General features: G+C 45.0%; 2 protein-coding genes across 2 annotated transcripts in view; one reads left to right on the forward strand and one right to left on the reverse strand.

Annotated features, from left to right (window-relative positions):
* Nucleotides 1–2,042: 2,042 nt before the first annotated feature.
* Nucleotides 2,043–6,057, reverse strand: POLR2L (RNA polymerase II subunit L). Its single transcript, XM_017813670.1, has 3 exons — nucleotides 5,923–6,057; nucleotides 5,585–5,692; nucleotides 2,043–2,516 (listed from the first exon to the last, which is right to left on the reverse strand). The coding sequence occupies exons 2-3, from the start codon at nucleotides 5,677–5,679 to the stop codon at nucleotides 2,408–2,410; spliced, it is 204 nt and encodes a 67-aa protein (XP_017669159.1). The 5' UTR covers nucleotides 5,680–5,692; nucleotides 5,923–6,057; the 3' UTR covers nucleotides 2,043–2,407.
* A 169-nt stretch (nucleotides 6,058–6,226) lies between these two features.
* The window catches only part of TSPAN4 (tetraspanin 4), a 428,461-nt gene continuing 415,073 nt past the window's right edge, over nucleotides 6,227–19,614 (forward strand). Inside the window, exon 1 of the mRNA XM_017811784.1 lies at nucleotides 6,227–6,390. The gene's annotated coding sequence lies outside the window, so the exon portion shown is untranslated. The remainder of the gene's footprint in view (nucleotides 6,391–19,614) is intronic.

The following is a 19,614-nucleotide window of genomic DNA, read 5'->3' on the forward strand; positions in this document are numbered from 1 at the left end:
CCACATTACAGAAATGGCTTTTTTTTTTTTTGTCAATACTGCATTTGCAAACTCTTGAGGAAAAGTTGTGATGCATACAGGGTGTCAAGTGCTGCTGTCCCTTGGTCTTGCTACTCAGGTGTTTTTCCTGCTCCTTGTGTAACGTCTATCATTGGCTTCCTTATTGTTTTTGAGAACAGTAATGAGAGCAACAAAGGTGGTTTTTCTTTTTCCTTAGCATTTTTGAGTGAGGCCTGCTGTGTTTCTGCAATTTGCATTTTCATTACAAGTATTTAAGAGCCATAACTTTTCACATCAGACAACTTGGCATGCGCTTTGAAAAGAAACATGTTATTCTAGAGCAGAAAACTAGATTAGAAATTTGCTTTTGCAGATAGAAACCCAAGTCCTGTCAGCTCGTCTAATCCAGTTCCTTGGCAGTGATGCAGGACAGCTTTCTGCACGGCATCCTGCACGGCTGCCTCTGCCAGACGTACCCGTCTGGGCTGCTGCGCTTTCCAGTGCAGCTCACGGAGCGAGCGTGGGGCCCGGGCGATTGATCTGTGAACAAGCTGGCACGTCTCACCCTGTAACGCTCCACTGTAGCATGGAAAAGCGTCCTACACGAGTTCAGTTTGGAAAGGTCATCCTCTATTTCACAGTGTCCATTTTAAAAAAATAACCTGAAAGAGGAGTGAAGGGTTTTTGGTTTGTTTTTTTTTTTTGAAGTGCGTTTAGCTGGCTAACACAGCAGGCATGCAGAACATAAGCTACCCAACCAAGTATGAAACAAATGCTAGAATTAATTGCTTAATTCTCTCTGTGTTAGGATAAAGCATTTGGTTTTAAAATGTCTTCAGTGAAGAACTGATGAATATGGGAAACAGCTACTGTTGCCTTGTAGTAAACTGAAACACAAGTTCAAGTGTAAAGATTGGTGGGATGATAGCCGAAGGCAAGCAGTCCTTCCACTTCTGTGAGACAATCTAGTTTGTGTGTACAAGTTTGACCCAGTAAACACCTTAAATAATTAGCATTTCTGGAAAGCCAGGTTTTGTTCAACTTCTTTGTAGTTCTATGGAAAAAAATCCACAGAGATATTTCTTACCTTGCAGCCAATATGTGAATGCCAAAAGTTTAGCTGCACCAAGGGAGTAACAGGCTGCAAGCTAAGGGATTATCACCTTTCCGAGCCCATTCTCTACAAGGCTGCCGTAATGGATGAGCTAACACTGCATTTGCACAGAATCCTGAGCATGCACAGGTGTACCAAAGGGCCTCCTTTACTTTCAGGTAAGGTGGGTGTGTGTGCCTGTGCACACTTCACCCAGAACGCTGCATTTTCTGCATGTCAGAGAAGAGAGTGAAACGTGCTCCAACTTACAAGATGATAGTGCAACAGGAAGGCGAGACCCTTCAGCAGGGTCAGTGCCTGCCTCAGTGTAGGTTACCTTCCCAAGGCCTGCAGGTACAGCTGGTACTCCGTTTCGGGCCACCAGGAGAGCACAGAGCTCTCTCGGTTTGGCCAGGCAGTGCCGCACCACACGCGCAGAACAACGTGAAGTCAGTGAAATGACTAACAAGTGGAAAGCCTGCGTATGTACCAGCTACAGAGGGGTGCAGGTGCTTGGCAGGATCAGGACTTTGATCCTGTTCACACCAGCATGCGTAAATTCTCACATCCAGTGCTTTCCATGGGAACACTCACACATGTTTTACCTCAGCAAAGGCACTGCACCATCTGATTCACTGGTTTTTCAGATACAGCAGCCCCAGTGTTTTGTAAGGATTGGGGTAGAGACCACAAGTTGACTTTAAATGCGGTGGAAAGTGTACTCTGCTGGCTCCAGCAGCTTTCCACAGTAATGCCTCACTTCTACCAAACAAGCTCACCCACTTCTGTGTCACTGGAACTTGAGTTCAGTCCCACATTTCTAACCCTTGCCTGCCTAGTGCAGGACACTGAACTGGGTACTTAGCAGTATCCCTCACCTCAAAAAAACCAGCACGACCAAAGGGCAAGATCCACTGAAGAGTATGCTTAACTTTATCCAGAAACTCTATGAAGGTTACAAGGAAAGACCTCCTTTATTTCAACATTGTAATGAAATATAATAATTTTTCTACAGGAACAAACATTTATTTTTATTGGCAGAAGCATCTAAAAGTTCACAAAACAACTCCAAACACAGATTTAAGAAGAAGAATCCAAACTTTTAATCTCCAAATCTCTGTTAAGTGGACTTCATCTTTCCTTTGTTTCCTTGAAAGACGGTAGTGGCTCGGGGCAGTATTTTATCCAGAAGATAAACATCTCTCGATGGTTGCACTACAGTTGGCTTTCATCCTTTACTGCCTGAAGTCCAGTTTCAAGTTTAGAATTGGAGATACCGTTCCACATGGCTGGCAGCATAGTACCTTTTCTGTCTTATTTCTCCAGGGGTGCATAATTCAAAAGCTTCTCAATCAGATCCACATGGGCAAGGAGCATTCTGCGGCAGCAGTATCTCTTCAAACCAAGGGCATCCAGGGCATCTCTATCAATGAACAACAATTAAAAAAAATAATGGATGAAGTGAGTCAGAACCACTTGTAAGCGTTTCCTAAGCAACGCACTGATTACTTTGAGCTCAGTCATAAAGGAAAATTTGTTTGCAGTTCAAAGTAAGACACAGAAATTCAGCATGTGCTGTTAATGTTCTTTTCCATTTACTGTCGACAGGGTGTCTGCCTGTTCTCTGCCCTGCCACAGCACATGACCTGCTGCCAAAGATGGTGTCCAGCTAACACAACAATTGAACTTCCAGAGGGCACTGTTACAACCTGTTTCTGTAAACTGAGCATGATACTTGCCTATTTCACAAGATAAATTTGTAATCTAGGCCACGCTAAAAAGGTGAGATATACAGAAACTAAAATAACTCAAAATGCAAACTCCCCCACACAAGGATTCTAATTCTGAGAAAGGCTAAATTCCTTTCCAGTTCCCATACAAGGCAGCATTCAGTTATACAACCTGCTCCCCACAAATAAGTACCTGCTGGCTCATCAACAAGAAGTCTGTGTTTTACAGGCTTTCCACTTAATTCCTTCTAAGTGACTGCTCCAAATTCTTATCATTGGGTAGAGGATGTAGAGTCATCCTAGCCTGAACCACTGCACGTGTCTTCCATGGCTATCGCTATCAGACCTCTTAAAGATAAGTGACAACACCCAAGCTCTTCTGACTCCAATCTATTAACCATAAAGCCAGTCTGGTACTACTTCAGAATTTGACATTCATGACATACGACTGATCTCAGGTCTTTAGATTGACACGATGCAGTGCAATAATAATGCATTTGCTTAAAAGAAATGTAATTTCCCAAAACCTGTAATTCTCCTGTAGGAAGAAGCTGATGGATACTTTTCTAAAATACAAATGGCTGAAAGGAGGCCTCGGGATAAGCTAGAAAGAGGTTGTTTGGCCTCAAGCAGTACAGTCTTTAATGCAGGAGTCAAACTGCAGCAACTTCTCTGGTATCAGTTAGTCCCTGCTGATACTGTGCCTATCCACAGTTCTTCAGGGGCATAAATAGGGCTGTTCATTTCAGAACTAGCACCCGCAAAAGTTGTTTAAGAGAAGTATATGAACACTGTGGGTTTTTTCAAAAGAATGCTTATAAATAACATCACATGATATCTAAACTTTCCAAAACACTTGAGAACAAAAGCATCTGATGTCTGTTGACATTTAAGTTTTAAGAGCTATCTGGAAAGTTCTGAACTTCTAAATGCAGTTAATAGAGGTGAAAAACACCAACATTAATCAGAATTCCAGAAGTCATCCTATACATTTTAACCAAGACAACTTTAGTTGTATTTCCCTTTTCCTCCAGCTTCCGAAGACTTGTGAAAAAAAGAACACTTTTAAGGGACAAACAGGAAGTTGTGGGTGTCTTTTTTAACTACTAATTCGTTAGACAAGTTTTTCCATTTTTTCCATCCATTTCTTAAGCCACCATTGATTCCAGTATTGCACTGGAAGATTTTAACTGTTTGATATCTGAAAATGCTGCTTCTTACAATACCCTAACTGTATGAGTTTGAACAAGCATCACAGAATCACGAGTGACCACAGCAATGGTTTTAAAGTGAGCATTTGTCAATGACAATATACAACTTCCTGTCCTGTACAAAAGCAGAGAAATAATGAAGACAGGGAAAATATTAAAATGCAATGCCTAGACAATAAGTCAGAAGCACTATCAGAATAGCTCTGATAAATTTCAGTATTAGTGAAAAACGATTAGGACCCTGAACTATTGTAATGTTTTTAACTCCGTAAATGAGAGAATAAAAAATTTGTAGGAACTTTACAGATACCTTTCATTCAGCCGCTGCAAAATTCTACTCTGCTACATTTGACAAGTTCTGAGATGTAAATGCTCTGTAAAAAGGCTGCTCACAGAAGTAATGAGATTTAGAAAAAGTACCAAAAGATTTTCAGTGGACAGTTTTTAATGGAGCTGATAAATGGTGGGGGGACAGGATATCCTTCCCGTGCAAACTCCACATCAAAGAATAAGCACAGCGAATAACCACAACTTTCTAGCAGTTTAGATGAGGATCAAAAAGCAAAGCTTTCCTTGACAAAATGGTATCCTATACCATAGGAATGTTTTCAGTTTTACTTTAGAGAAAAGGCAGTGCTTGTTGCTGATACATGTTCTTCCCATAGTTTTTTAAATGGATTTACCTGTATGAACTATTAGGATCTGTAACCATTTGAATGCAAAGCAAATACTACTTTCTCCTTAAAAGTTTCAACGTAATTTCTAACTTCATTTTCACTCCTTTGAATAGCCAACATCCATGGATTTTTTTTCTTTTTCTTCAAACTCGATGACAACATAAGTATTTCTCAAGAATTTCCTTCTCACAGCTTCTGTGGTAGTCTGACCATAGTTAGACCCTCCTGGAACTATTAACAGTCAACTCTGGCTACACAAAACACGGACAGACTTCTTAAAACAGAAACCTTAGGACTATCGATCAGGTACTTAGAGCTTCCCCTTCCCCCAGCAAACCACCGCTTATAAATAAGGTTAGCAATTCCGGGTAGCCAATATGAAATGTTTCTAAAAAAAAACCCTAAAAGGGGTACACTTTGTCAACAGCGCTAGTTACTTCTCGCATTTGTAACTTGTTCTTTTCTCTCCCTTTAAAAACCACCACCACCTTGATGTCAGAGCGGACTGTATGGAAGGGGAAGGGAAGAAACAAGCAGCACGGAATTACACATTTGAGAATGTTTTGGGTACAAAGGCTGTGACTTGGCAACTTCCATACTACTGCCCTGAAAGATTCAGTGGGGAAACTAGTACTTTCTTGCCTATTACGATTTCTAAGCTCTGGGTAAATAGCCTCAGTTAAATGTATACCTGGGGTTTTCAGCCTCTCTACAGCTACTCTGTAATGCCACGATCGTGCACTTAACGCATCTGACCCTGCCTTGGCAGCGGGGTTGGACCAGATGATCTCCAGAGGACACAATTCTGTGATCTTACGCACTGTACAATCGTACCTAAAGCGTGAGTCAAAGAACACAACGACAAACACCCACCCTTCCGTGTATTCCGCCTGCAGAAGGCCAAGGTAGGCTTCCCACTTGTTCCCGACTATTTTGCCGCACGTGAAGCACCTGACCGGGATGATCATTTCTGCGCTGCAGCTGTGAGGACACAAACACGGCATCAAACCCCCGCCTGGCGCCCGCACGCCGCGCTCGGACACACCGCGGGCAGGGCCGGGTACGCACGGGCCCGGGGGCGGCCGGAGGAGCCCGGAATCGAGCGCTCCCCGGAGGAGAGCGGCCCGTCCTTCCCTCCCACCCGCCCGCAGATCTCCCGATCCCGCCCGGTCATTCCCGGGAAACCCCCGGCCCTTCCGAACGCTTCCCACCGCGCCGCTCCTCCGCTCCCGATGGCCGCCGGAGCGCTACCACCGCGACACGCGGGGAGAACTTTGCCGCTGCCGGGCGGGCCGGCACGGCGGGCGGGCGGGTAGAGCGGCCCGGCTCCCCCCCTAGCGATATCCGATGGTATCGGCCCAGGGTACGGCGTCCCCGGCTGCCCAAGAGACGGCGCTCGCGCGCTCGCGCGCGGGGGGGCGGTGTCGCGGCGGCGCCGGGCGCGCGGCGCGGTGAGTGGCAGCCGGGGCGCCCCGAGCGCTGAGCGGCCGCTCCGCCACCGCCCCCGCGCCGCCCCCGCGCCGCCCCCGCCCCGCGCCACTTGTTGCGTTGCGAGAAGGGCTGCGGTGGCGGTGAGATTTCGCATCCCGTCCTGCTTGAGGTACTGCAGCCATCCCGGGCGGGAAGCGCAACTGGTGGCTGCTGCAGCACGGCACCCGCGAGCCCTGTCCGGCGGAGCGGTGAGTGGGTATCCCGGCATTCAGGGCATTCCCGTCGGAAGGGTGGGTAGGTGGGCATCCCGGCGGCCCCGGCATCCTGGTGGAGGGGGGGGATACCGGCGGGCAGGGCTGCTGGACGGAGCCGGGGTGCCCCGCGCAGCCCCCCCGCCGCTCCACCGCGGTGTCCCCGCGGCTGCAGAGCCGGTCCGACCCCGGCTGAGGGGAGGCCGGCAGGGGCAGGGAGAGAGGGGGCCGTGGGACCCGCCGTGGGACCCGCCGTGGTCGCTGTGTTGCGACGCTGTCGGAGCGGCGCCGCGGCCGCTCGGGGCTATTTCCCCCCGGTTTTGGGGCTCTCTCGGGGCCGTTTCCCGCGGTGTCGGGGCTCCCTCGGGCGGGAGGCGGCGGCACAGCCCGCTCCAGCTCCCGCTCCCGGGGGTGGTGGCTGTTCCACGGCTCCCGCAGCCCGGACAGGCGGTGTCCCTCTGAAGGCACTCGCGCCCTCCAGCCCCGGCCAAGTTGTGGGCGCTGTGGTGGCTGCGGGTTTGCGGAGAGTTTTCAAACTCCGGGGCCAGATGGGACTCGGCGCCGTCCCGTTAACTCGCGGTGCTGCTCCGCCCTGCCGTGACCCGTGCGCGGCTGGAATACGCACGGAGCGGTTCCGCAGCGTCGAGCGCTGCCCCCGGGGCACCGCCGGCTGTGCGGGGCAGCGCCGCGGGCACAGCCCGCACCCAGAGGAGCCTTCCGCTGCTGTCCGAGAGCCAGGGAAGCTCCCTGGGCTCGGGAGGCGAAGCGTGGCTGCGGGCAAGGCGGCCGATCCCTTTGGGCACCCCGCGCCTGGGAGGTTTCGTAGCAGAGGATAATGCATCTCGAAACTGCTTACTTGTGTTTCGTTAATCTAAGGATTGGGGAAGCATTAGGCACGGGCTGTGTGCGCTTAGCAGAGGGAAGCATGCTGTGATGGGTGCAAACTTTAGGGACAGGCACTACTGTTCTGGAGACTGGGATGAAGCATGCCTCTGTCAGTCCGTATTGCTCTCTTGTTTCAGCATTAGTGTTATGCTAATTGTCCTTGGGAGAGCAGAAATTCTTCCGAAGTGTTTTATTTTCCTGCTGAAGTATGTTTGAGTTGATACAGTGCACAGCGCAGAGCCATTACTGTCAGGCATATAAATGTGTCTTAATGCACAGCTTATGTTAATACGTCTTTCGTGACTATTTTTTGAACGACTGGATTATTGACCCTCTGCATAGAAATGCCAGACCTAACATGAACCGTAAAAGAGCAAATTGTTTTGTTTTAACAAATAAGGGTTTGTGGTTGTTTGAAAGCATTTTTACAATACTGTTGCGAGTGAAAAGACAGTAATTTTTGCAGTCCCAGGGACAATTATACACAGTTGTGAATGGAGCAAATTGACTTGGCATGGAGTGTAGACGAACCTCCTGCAACCTCTAGATTATTATCATTATTGTTATTGTAGGCCAGCGGGAGCCAAACTGTGTCTTTTCTTTTTCTCCTTTGATTTCTTTTTTTTTTTTTAGGGGGGGGTTGAGAATTTAAAGATTGTGCTTTTATGCATTTTCAGCACTAGGGCTCCAAAGTAATTTTCTTACTGAACTGTGTGGTGAAAAGCATTTGTGTTTGGAGATGGAAATTTGCAATTGAGAGTGAGAAAGAAGGGCTGTCGCTGGGGTTTCATGGCAAAGCCACATCATTAGATGTAAGTTAGCATGTTATAGCTGCCTTGTAGAAATGTGCTTGCTTATTTCTTAGAAATAAAACTAAATTTTAACTTTCAGACCTAGTTCATATATATGACTTTGCTTACTGTCTTTTTTTCAAATGAAAATTTACTCAGCTTATTCATACACTATAACTTTGTTACGTCTTTTCTGGATAACCTGCTTTGGCTGGGTGATGTACTTAGTGAACTAATAGTATTTTATGGCTGTAGCTTCTTTGATCCTAGGAATTGTAAGGATTTTTATGATCTATGACCTGCAGAGACTGCTGCATACTGAGAACATTCTCTGCTTAACTTCATGTATCCTCTACTTAATCTGACCATTTACCAAACCACAGAAGTCTGTTTAAAAGAGATGAGGTGGCACGGGGGGAGTGTACACGTGACTATTAGGAATCAGAATCGGTTATTAATTGCCTGTAGCTCACACTGATTAGGGGAACTCTGCAGTGTGAGCCAGTTGTGACATTGTCACCTTTCAACTCTTGTTCAGGTGAGCTGGGTACTGTTGACACTCACCTGTTGAAGTCTAGTATTTAGTCAAATTTGGTATCTTCAAGCATCTTTCTGAAGAGGGCTGGAAGAGCTGGAGAATTAGATCTCTTTAAGCGTCCTTGGAAGAAGAATTGGAGTCCTGTCTCCTAGAACTAATCCTAGAACTACAAGGCTTTCTCGCAGTAAGTTCTTGTCACATTTCTGGTCTCTTGCTGCCTTCAACAAGCAGCAGTTCCCAAACTACTGATTCTTTGGGTCTTCAGGCAGCCTTCTGGTCAGGAAACACATTGGGGCTCTTCTCAGCATTAAGTGGAAGAGACTGCCCTAGAACTAATCAAGTTGAAGTAAGCTTGAGAACTGTGGGCTGCCTTTCTCATGTGCAGCTGGAGCAGCTTCTGTCACATGAAGCTTTGTTGTGGGGCTTTGCAGATAATACATCCCACTTCTTGGTTAATGCAGGGCAGGACTTCCTGTGATCTGAACAACTTCTGAAAGCTGTCAGTGCTCTGTCCCACCGTCACTGTTGGGCTGAGGCTTCTTCTTGGCATTTTTGGTGGATTTCGACCTACAAAATGCAGCGAGACGTGACCGCTCCATGGCATTGTTAGGGATGCGTGCTGAAATACTAGGCTGGTGACTAAGGGGTAGATCCTGCTTCCTGTTCTCCCACACACAAAATGTAAGGGAAAATATTGCTGCTTGTTTGAAAAGCAGACAAAAATAAAGTCAGTTAAGTGACCTGACTGACTGAACTACTCTTAAAATACTTTTATAGCTAGAGTGGCCATATGACCTCGTGCAGCTCATGTTGGCAGATTGTGTCTTTTGTGACCTTGTCTCTGTAATTATGGCTGTAGGAAAGAGTTGTGGGATCTCTGCACTTGTACTGGTAGCGTGAGAAGCCAGTGGCTGAGAATTTTTTTTACTTTGTAGGTTGCAGTAAGTCAAGTTTAGGTGTGCATCCTTATGAGTTTGGAAAACTTTCACCTTTCACTACTTTTCACCTTCTGTCAGTGTTCCCCTTCTTCTGGCTTTGCTTATTCTGCATACTTGTAGATAATCACCAGAACTGAAGACATGGGTCATTAGGATCTGACTTGCCAGTTAGGTAGCAGTTGTATTCAAGGGTAGTGAATAGTTGTTTAAATTCAGGGCTTCTTAGAAGAACATTTCACTGAAGGATTGTTTAGTTACTATTGATCATGACTTGCAACCTCCTATAAAACTGTGGGTAGCCTTGTTGGCCCTGTTTGGAGTTAAAAGCTCTGTTTCCTATTACTTCCTGTGGTCATTTAGAGAAGGATCTGTTTTCACTCCATCTCCAGCTAACACCCCAGAATCCCGTAGGTGGTTGCAAAAGTACCATATTCAGTGTTTTACTCCTCAGATCTCAACAGAGCCAGAGAGGGAAGAACTTTAAGACAAAAAGACTTGAATGAATCTTGAAATGAGTGCTTAAAATTGGACATCAGTCAGGAACTGAAATGTGACATGGAAAGCTTAACAAATATGTAGCTCTAGAGAGCCAGAGCAGAGGCGAAGACTGAAAAACAAACAAATATGTAAGATGAAGCTTGGCTGCTCTTTTCTCAGGCACATTTTCCACTTGCAAGGTTATTAAATCCTGCAGATTTACTCTTGGGCTTTCTTTAGTCTTGGTTAACTACTCAGAAGTGTGACATTCATCCTGTTCCACAAAAGGGAAAGAGAAGTGGCTCCCTCTGGAGCTAGCTAGTGTGACTTTGGAAGGATTTCCCTCCTTTCCCTTCTAAAGCATGAAGGCTTAAGGAGCAAAGAGTAAGCTGAATCTAGATTTGGGTTTGGCTTGATTTTTTTTTTATTTTTTTTTTTGAGTGGGTTGCAGTGTCCCCCTAGCTCCACAATGCAATTGGATTTAGTGATGTGATGGTAGGGAGGTGGAGAAAGCCAAGGAGAGGAAGAGATGAGAGAAAGAAGAAAGACTCATCTACTCTGTAGAGCTTTGCATTATTAGTTGCCCTGCATGCTGTGTAATAGCTGCTTGGGCCCCTGGATTTAGTGAAACAAATAGAGAAGCTGCTAAGCAAGTAGAAATGAGGAGAAATCTCTCTAAGCTGGGGATGTGACTGCAGCTTCACTGTAATACCAGACACGCCTGATGCTGCTGATTTCATTAAAAGCAACATTCGGGGCCTCAAAGCAGGTTTTAATACTTGCTATATGTTTTTTTAAATATGCTGACCTTATCTGGTAAGCCTGTAATATTTATTGCAATGAAGAACAGCTGCTGCATAAATACATATATAATATCAGTTGCCAATTTTGAAAGCTGTGCTGAGACTGTGACTTGTTTGAAGTGGGGTTGCTATTAAAAGGCAGGTGGCAAGATGTTTATTTTGCACCTTGTTAATTGCTTGTTTTTCCTGCCGTAATTGGCTTCCTAATGGGGGCAGAATGCACTTGGTTTTGCACACAAAGCTTCATTAGTGACAACTGATGGAAATGATTCAGAGGGTGGGATTTAGATGAAATATATATATTGAGTAACAGATGTCTCTGCTAAATAGAGTGTATCAGGAAGTCCCATAGATGCATCCAAAAATGCAAATGTTTTTCTGTAAAACAGTTTAAGGTGTCCTAGTGTTAGGCGTAGAGATCACTGCCTACTACTTGAGAAGAGGGCAGAGACTTTATCTTGTTATTTTTGTGGGGCAGAGACTATGCTTCGCTTTACTGGACAGGAATTAGGATGCTGGGATGGTGCTCTGGACTCGGGACTCTGACAGCATACGGGGTATTCATTAAGCTATCTTTAATGAGCTCTGCGGCATATTTACCAATTGCTCCTGCTAACGAGCTGGGAGGAGTGGTGGCGTTGGGTAAGTTTCTAAGACTTATGGAGCTGTCCCTGCTTCTTGTGTATGTTAGTGCTATTTCAGTGGGCCCTTGGGGGCAGGGCATTGCTGTGGAGAAGCACAGCTGAACCATCTGTGATCATCCTGGTTGTGCTTAGAAGTCAAAGCTGGGGTGGTGTTCTGGCTAGGGATGGATGGTCCACAAAGGTAGTTCTTGTTTCAGTAATGACTTTTTTTATGTGGTGTAAGAGACTGGTCTGGGAATTGTCCATTGGTGGTCATCTGACACCATTGTGTCTGATGCTGTGAACAGAATTTTGCTCTATTCGGTTTAATATGCTGTAGTATCTGTAGAGGTTGCTGTAGGTAGCAGGTAAGGGTAGTTGTGTGTGTATGTGTATATATATACATAAAATTAATAATGAAACGTTAAGATAGCTCTTCATGGAAATGAAACCCCCTTACCTCTTCCTTTTTTATTTATTTATTTTAAAGCACTGAGATGGGATTGAAAAACACACCTGTCTACTACCTCACTTTGCTGCTGCCTCAGATGCCAGTGTTTAACTAGTTTAAGACTGGTTTTAATTGTCATGTTTCTTCTTAGTAAGGTCACTTCAAGGTAAAAGTATAGCCAGCCTTGGATTGACATATTTTATAAGAAAAAGCCTTTATTACATGAATATATATCACAGGCTAATTGACTGTTTCATGTTGGAGGGGGAGAGTAATGTCCCAAGGCAGCATTTTAATCAGAAAGATCACAAGACTGCCCATCAGCTCTGCTCTTCCATGCAAGTGTCCTCAGATGACAAAATAATCCCCTTTCTTGGAATAATGCTTTTAATTTCTGCAGAATCTTTCTTTCCAGAGTAAAGAAAGGACTGTGAAGTTGAGGTGAGGCCAAGACTTGTCAATTATTAATGCTTGAAGGGAGGAGCCCCAAGGTGGTGGTCTCCCATGGTGAGAGGACTGTGTGTATTCCCATTGAGCTCATGGATGTGCTTTTTGTCTCTGATGTGCTTCCTGTCTTTGGCTGGGAACTTCTTCCTGTGGGTGTACACACAGGTCCTCTCCCATCAGGATATATCTCCATTTAATGAGACTGTAGCAAGTCATCCCTCTTGTAGGAACTGCCTATCTATGAGTTTCTGAACTTCAGTGAAATGAAATGGGGGCATTTCTAACTTAGGTTTTAAGTCTTATTGGCGAGGCTTTCATAAGTGATGATGGATGTATTTGGAGCACAGAATTAAAGAACAGGCTCTGCTGAAGGCTATCCTTTGGGCCATTGGGGGTCCTTATGTCTGTATTCAAACTTGATGCTTGGGCTTTTTCTTCTGACTGGTCTTGCACCTTGCAAGTCTTGGGAGTGGGAATAGAAGGTGGTTATTATAAGTAGGAGCAAGGATCCATCTTGCTGAATATTTTATCTCTTTAAGTGGCCAGTAGTGGCTACTTAAGGAAGCAGGTAGTCTTAAAGCAAGTGTGTGGTAGCAATACAGTGGGATGCTTGCATTTTAGGTTTCATGCAAGTCTGTATCTTGTCGTGTTCCAGAACTGAGCGAGTAGTGAAGAAAATGCAGTTTTTCATATTAAAACAATTTGCTCATCTTGGGCGTGTCAGCCTGTGGTTTCCAGATTAAGGTGCTAGATGGAAGCTGGATGTCCTAAACCACCCCCAGAGCTGCTGTGTGCTGCATTCTGGGGAAAGACAATTATTTCTGAAGAAGTCCTTGTTGTGCAGAACCTGAGCCCTCCCAGTGTATGGGCCTTCCAGCATGGATGTGAGGAGGAGGACACAGTCGATACATTGGGTATCATCACTCAGCTGAGTGGGCTGCTGTGCACCTCTCATAGTGCCATCCACAGGGAATGCTCCATTGCTTTGTTTATTGAGCTGCTGTTTTTAAAATTAAAAACAGCCAAATGTTTCATAAAATATTAAGAGGCACTGCTTTAGTGTCTCTCATCAGATTAAGTATGTCAGTCTCTGTGTCCTTAGGGTGATGAAGCCAATCAGCCTGGTCGTTCTCTTACCTTAAGCATGCATTAAGGTGACATGCTTCATCTCACAAGGGATGCTGAAGATATCACACTGCAGAACTGGTAACCGTAGGGGTCCTGCACTTTAGCTGTGGAGTCTCAAATGAAATTTTGCAGGAGCAATACAGTTTGCTTTGTACGAGTGAATTCCTTTTTGTTAGAGAAGTGCTTTTTGAAAAAATTATTGAGGTAATACAGTGATAGACACAGGCACAGTGACTGCGCTGCAGGAAAGAGAGAAACTGTGGCATGTTTTATATGAAAGACCGAGAACTGTTATGTTTCGGTGAGTAAAGGAGAGAGGCCTTTACATTCCTCAAACATTCTTTATGAATATGGATTTTGAAGTTGTTTTGCTTGCAGGTGAATTTCTTTTTTATTCAAGAACTGGTTCCAGTATTTTAATCACAACACAGTGGCATTGGAGTAGCAGGGGGTTGGGAAACGGTGGGGTGTGTTAGCCCCAGGCCTGAGGGAGAGTCTGCAGCTTGCTGCAGAGAAGCCCTGAGGCCTGCACAGTGGTGAAGCACAGCATGGTGGAGCTGGGACTGAGCTGCGGAGGGCTCGCTTTCGCTGAGTTTTCCGTCATCTCTTGCCTATACCCAGCAGTTCAACACTATTCGGCATGTGTATAATATTTGGGAATGTTGCAGCATACTGGGTTTCAAGTAGTCTAGAAGTTTTGAGAAACTTGAGATTACAAGACCGGCTTGACTTCTGAATTTCGTGGTTGTTTTCGGGTGTGTTGCCTCTTTAAACCCGGTAAGTGATGGCACACGTGGCGTGGTTACTCTCGCATTCCCGCTGCGCACAGCAAAACCACACACGGTGCACCTCGGGGAGCAGTTATTCAGGAGTGTGTTCTGAAGGGCAGCCCTTCCTTTGTCTGATCTGATACCGCTGCTGCTTCGCTTGGTCGTGGTGTGAGGGCATAATAAAGGAAAGCCTTCAATCATGTGACGTGCTCAGAGAGGGTTATCTGTAGTGATTGATAAGTCCTCCTGGAACAATAGGTTGCTTGAGCTGTGCCCAGGGACCTGGTGGGTTTGGTTGCAGTTTTGCATTCATTTTTGGCCTTAAGTAAAAAGAACAGGGAGATCAAGGTTGCAGTTTTGTTTGCAGCTTGCCTTCAAACCTAAAAATCTTGCCTGATATAAAAATGGTGCTTAACTGTATATACCTGTGCTCTCCCCAAAGCTATTTGGAGAGCACTTTTCCCCTCTCCTTTAGGACATGCTGAGTATTTTGAGGATGCCCCCAAATTACGCTGGTTCCTTAAATTTGCTCTCTTCGAAGTAGGCATAAACAAAGACATCTTTCCACATTTCACCCTTGCATCCACCAGGCCTGAGAAGTGGCATGCTGAGAGCATGAATGTGGGTTCTCTTTCTTGGGATGTCCCTCCAGCCAGGGCCATTTCCTCAAGGCCCCCTGTATGACCTTGTCAAACTGCTTCACTTCTTTTCTTGATTTATGACATTTGCCATTCTTACTAGGGAAGCTAAAATCTTAATATGAAGCAAGTGCCTGTATTCTGTGAAAGATAGCTTTTTCTGTTTGTATTGAGAAGCCTCTGAAGATGAATGTGTTTGTGAATTCTGTTTAGCTCTGTAAGAACTGAATTGTGCAGTGGTTTATCTGTAATGTGGGTGAATGTTGGCCATGGGCAGTGTTACACAAAGGATGCCACCCGTCTGCACCAGGGCCGGAGGTGTGTTTGGGTGTATTTGCATTTCTGCAAAGGAGTGTTTTTCTGCTTCTCTGTTGAGCTACATCCCCAGTATGTGGACTTAGTTTAATTGATCTTCTTAAAATACATGCTGAACAAATGCACTTTCCCTTCTATTCTGCCACAACAAAATGGTATGTGGGTGAAAGAATGGCTTTCCCCCCAGCACATATGCAACCACTTTATGGATTGAAGAAGGGGTTTTGGAGCACAGAAGAGCTATTGCTTCTGTAGAGAAGTGCCAGCATGATGCACTTTTTTCAGCATTCTTAACTTCAGTCATGGTGGTAGTGGGCTGGAGCTGTGCTGCAGTGGCTCTGCCTGTACTGCTAGTGTTGTTAGGGCATTCTGCCTTTGTCAGAGAATCAGGACATCTGGAGAAGGGGACTCTGGAATGACTAGGACTTTTTTGTCACACAAAAGAATTTTTTACTCGAGGAATAATGATAATAAAGGACAATAGAATGCCTTTATAGCAGAAAGCAAGAACTGCCCAGAACATCCTGCTCCTGTGCAAGAGGTGAGGATACAAAGAGTTACGGTCAGAAGAGATGCCTTCATCTAGATGCAGTGGTAGGCTTTCTGAAAGTAGTCTGTGATCTCTTACTGTTCTATTCAGGTTTTATATTTCTTTGCTTTCTCTGTCACTAAATGACCATTTCATTTTGGCAGTGCCCTACTGTTCACATTATGGTTAGGACCAGTTTATTGTGGATCTGTTTAGCATCAGTTTTATTGCTTGCCTGCATTCCTGCTCTGCTGCGGGATTGTCATTGTAGTGCCTTTTGGGTATCTTCTTTCTTCTGTCAACTGGCCTGACTCCTAGGGCTTGAAAAGCTGTTTGAGGATTCCTCAGGGAGCCTAAGGGACTTATTGGAAAGAAGTCAAATTCTCATAAGTTCCTGAGAAAGCTGTCATAAGCCTTGTGGCTGCTGGGTTATTGCCAAGCCCTTAATTCATGGGACACATGATGAGCCATTGGTAGACAATATTGGTTTCAGGTTCTTTTGTACTGTATTATGACAGTAGAACCAGTTCTGGACCATTGTTTTGGCCAGTGTAATAACACACAAGATTTTCTGTACGAAAGCATTTACAGTTTAATAAGCCTTGTTTTCTGGCTTTTTTTCCTCCCCCCTAGGGTTCTTTCCTTATGCACTCAGATTACCTGTGCAGGTTCAGTCCTAGCAAGGATTCATCCAAAGTCAGACTGCTTTTGTACCCTGTGGCTTTTGGTAATGGAAGCTCCATTTACCATGCACAGTACCGATTCTGAAGGGAAGTGCTGCTGTGAAAGAGCCAGCTATCCTTTACTGCTGCCTAAATTATTTGTTACAGCGAGGGAAATGGTTTTGGTGACCCCTCCTAATGGTATTTTCTTGTAGGTGCATACCCCTGCACAGAGTGTATGTATTAACCCTGCCTTTACCTGTTCATGACTAGTTCTGTTGGGCAGGCTTTTATATGACTTGTAGAGTTGCATATTTGCTCCACATTCTCAAGACATTTGGTAGTTAGTTGTCCCCTTATCTGCAGTGAAAGAGGTGAAAGTCAGAACTAGCTTATTTGCCTCATGGAGTCTCCTCCTTTTGCTGCTGTCTCATGGCTTTGTCCTGCTCATGGTGGACAGAATTTGACACAGCCAAATTCTGAATGGCTAGTGATGAAGTTTTAATTTCCCATGGGGAAGCAGTACTCCACCCAAAGAGCTTTCATGCTGTCTTGTTTAAAATTTCTGGGTTTAGTTTAGTCCAAATGCCCTACACTGTAACTATGTAGTAAAAAATTGGGTGGATTAAAAGGTTATCCAGAATAGCATTGAAATGTCAAGAATGTGCATTCAAAGTAATTTTGAATACTTAAATTTAAAATGAAATCTGTTGGTGTATTGAAATTGTTTGAGACATCTCTCTGTTTGGGACTGAGCTGGGATGGAATCCAAACCAAGCCATGCAAGATCCCTGGAGGGAAAAGTGCAATGCAAATTGGAGGTAGAAAAGTCAGTCTGAGCTTTGGTTTGGCTTTGTCTTTGTAGTCTCTGAATGTGTGCCAGCTACGGATGAACAGCAGTAAGACAAATATTTAGGTGCTGCTGTACAGCCTATGGAAGTTTTATTCAGTGGCATGCATTACAGATTTCATACCAGATCTGAAAAATTGTGTTTCTGTCAGAACCCACACCACTTAATTTCAGCACAGTGTTCTGCCAGCCCTGAAACGTGTCTGCATTTGCTTGCAGAGAGCTTGCTCAGATGCAGGGCTTGGTTCCATCTATTTCTCTTTTCTTGGCTTGCCTTCTGCAGATAAGATAATAGTAATAGTAAAAAGTCCCAGAAAAATCTTCTCTGAAGTGCTGCTATTGCAGCTGATATATTGATGTTTTTAGCAGCCATTTAAGTTGTTTGTTTTGAGTTCTTTTTATTTTTTTTTTTTTTAACTTGGAACTTCTTGTTATGATTTGACGTATGTGAGGATTTACACGTGATAGTGCTGCTGTAGAGCTAAGCATTTGGTCGGCTGCATGGATATTGGAAAACAGGACATGTTTCTGAGCCACAGTTTGGAAGATATTGGTGTGTAAGGGACTTGCTGAAAGCTGGAAGTATTGGAGAGAAAAAAGGTTTTCTGAAATCCCAATATGCCAAGCCTACTTAATGTTTATTAAGTCTTAAGGATCAGAGTGGACACAACAAATTTGGGGAACTGGGAAGGGAAGTCATCACAGAGGATGCAAAAAGCCTGATGGATGTTTAGCACCTCTGAATGTAAGTGCATGCCTGTGTGCAGATGATGAGAGCAGAGTGTGACTATTAGTAGTTTCTAGATTTACTGTGGAACGGTCTGCATGGCCACAGGTGCACATAAAGTTGCTACTTACTAGTTTGGCCTTGACTTGTAATAGCTGCTTATGAGCAGCTGGATTGGGATGGATCTGTTACGCTCTACCCAGTACAGCCTGCAGCTTGTGCATGGACTGAACTGGGTGTAGCAAGGAGGAAAGGATGTCAACAGGGTGGGAAAATTCTCCTGCGACTCTATACAGCATATTGCTGTGGAAAGAGAGAATGGGGAGATGATAGTCATGAAGAAAGTCAAAACAGGCTTTTACTTTGAGGTAGGAGCACATGTTTGACAGGGATTGAAGGTTGAAGATTCTGACTGTAAATGCATCAGTTCATCTTCTGAAATCAAAGGTTTCTCTTGAATGTTTTCCTTCAAAGATGGGGTATGTAATGTGTGTACTGTGTTAGGACTGTATGACGTACACGTGTAAAATTGCCTTTCACATGTCCTGCTGCTGCAGAGTGGATCAGACTGGCTGTCCTTCTCTGCTCATGCCAATGAAAATAAATTGCCCCATCATAACTTGTGAGGAGAGCAGCATTCTGTCATCCTGTGTATAAGGCCACTGGCCAGCAGTGTCAGAAGCAAAGCCAGATCTTCCTGCGATGTTGGATGCTGCTTCTAGCCAGGTCAGAGAGCCAGCTGGGCAGGGAGGTGGCAAAGCTGTCATTTCTGCAGGCTTCTTGCTCATGGCTGCTGAAAGAGGCTCTTTTCTGAACTGTGGACAGTGTGTGTTTTTCCTGACCCTTCCCTCTCCCTCCATCCCCCAGTTACATAAGACAGCCCTGTTGTTTCTGCCAGAGAAGGTGCTGTTTACTTTTGCAGCTCATGGAAGAGGAGAAGAGGCATTGCACATACGGTATTTTGTTCCAGGCACTTTTTACACCCCTCCCATTTAATTTCAGAGTGGTTTTCTCTTTTTAAAAGCTTTACAGAGAAAAAGATGAGGCTCTAATGACGCAGGAGGAGGAAGGGAGAAGAAGGAACCTTCCCACTTAATTTTTTGCTGCTTATATGTGTCACTGGTGAATTTGAGTGTGTGACTGTCAATGTCCCTGTATGCCCGGTGTTGTGGAATAAGGGCCTCAAATTTGAGTCATATGGGGGGGTAGCTGAGAGGGGGGTGCATGGGCAGGGCTGAAGAAGGGCAAGTACTGTAAACTGGAGCTCTGAGCAGCTGAGAGAAGGGGCTGCAGACCTAATTCTGTCCCTTACCTGTTTGTTCTTATTTTGTTTTTGCCAATTCTGATGGCCAAGCACAAGAGCAGATATTGAGTGTGATTTAAGGGTGCTAGCTCCCCTCTGCTTGCAAGAGGACCTCAAGCCTTCCAAGCTTGTTTGTGCTCTCATTTCGTGCTAGTTAAGCTGTTCTCAGTGATCAACCTTGCCTGCCTCTCTGTTTTCTCAGGTTTACACAGCTGCTCTGTCTGAGTTTTCCTGCATTACTGGAGATGTTTCCCTCACTTCCTCTCTCTGTTCAGGGCCAGGGATGTTGGAACATAAAATCTCCTTGTGCTGGTTTTTTTTTTTTTTTTTTTTTTTTTGGTCATCA

The sequence above is a fragment of the Lepidothrix coronata genome, unplaced genomic scaffold (assembly GCF_001604755.1).
Source record: "Lepidothrix coronata isolate B3197 unplaced genomic scaffold, Lepidothrix_coronata-1.0 Scaffold1, whole genome shotgun sequence".
NCBI classification, from domain to species: Eukaryota; Metazoa; Chordata; class Aves; order Passeriformes; family Pipridae; genus Lepidothrix; species Lepidothrix coronata.

Coding starts and splice junctions, on each gene's coding strand:
- POLR2L (XM_017813670.1), bottom strand. CDS start 5,679: ATGATCATCCCGGTCAGGTGCTTCACGTGCGGCAAAATAGTCGGGAAC. Junction 2,517..5,584: donor CAGGCGGAATACACGGAAGG/GTGGGTGTTTGT, acceptor GTTCATTGATAG/AGATGCCCTGGATGCCCTTG.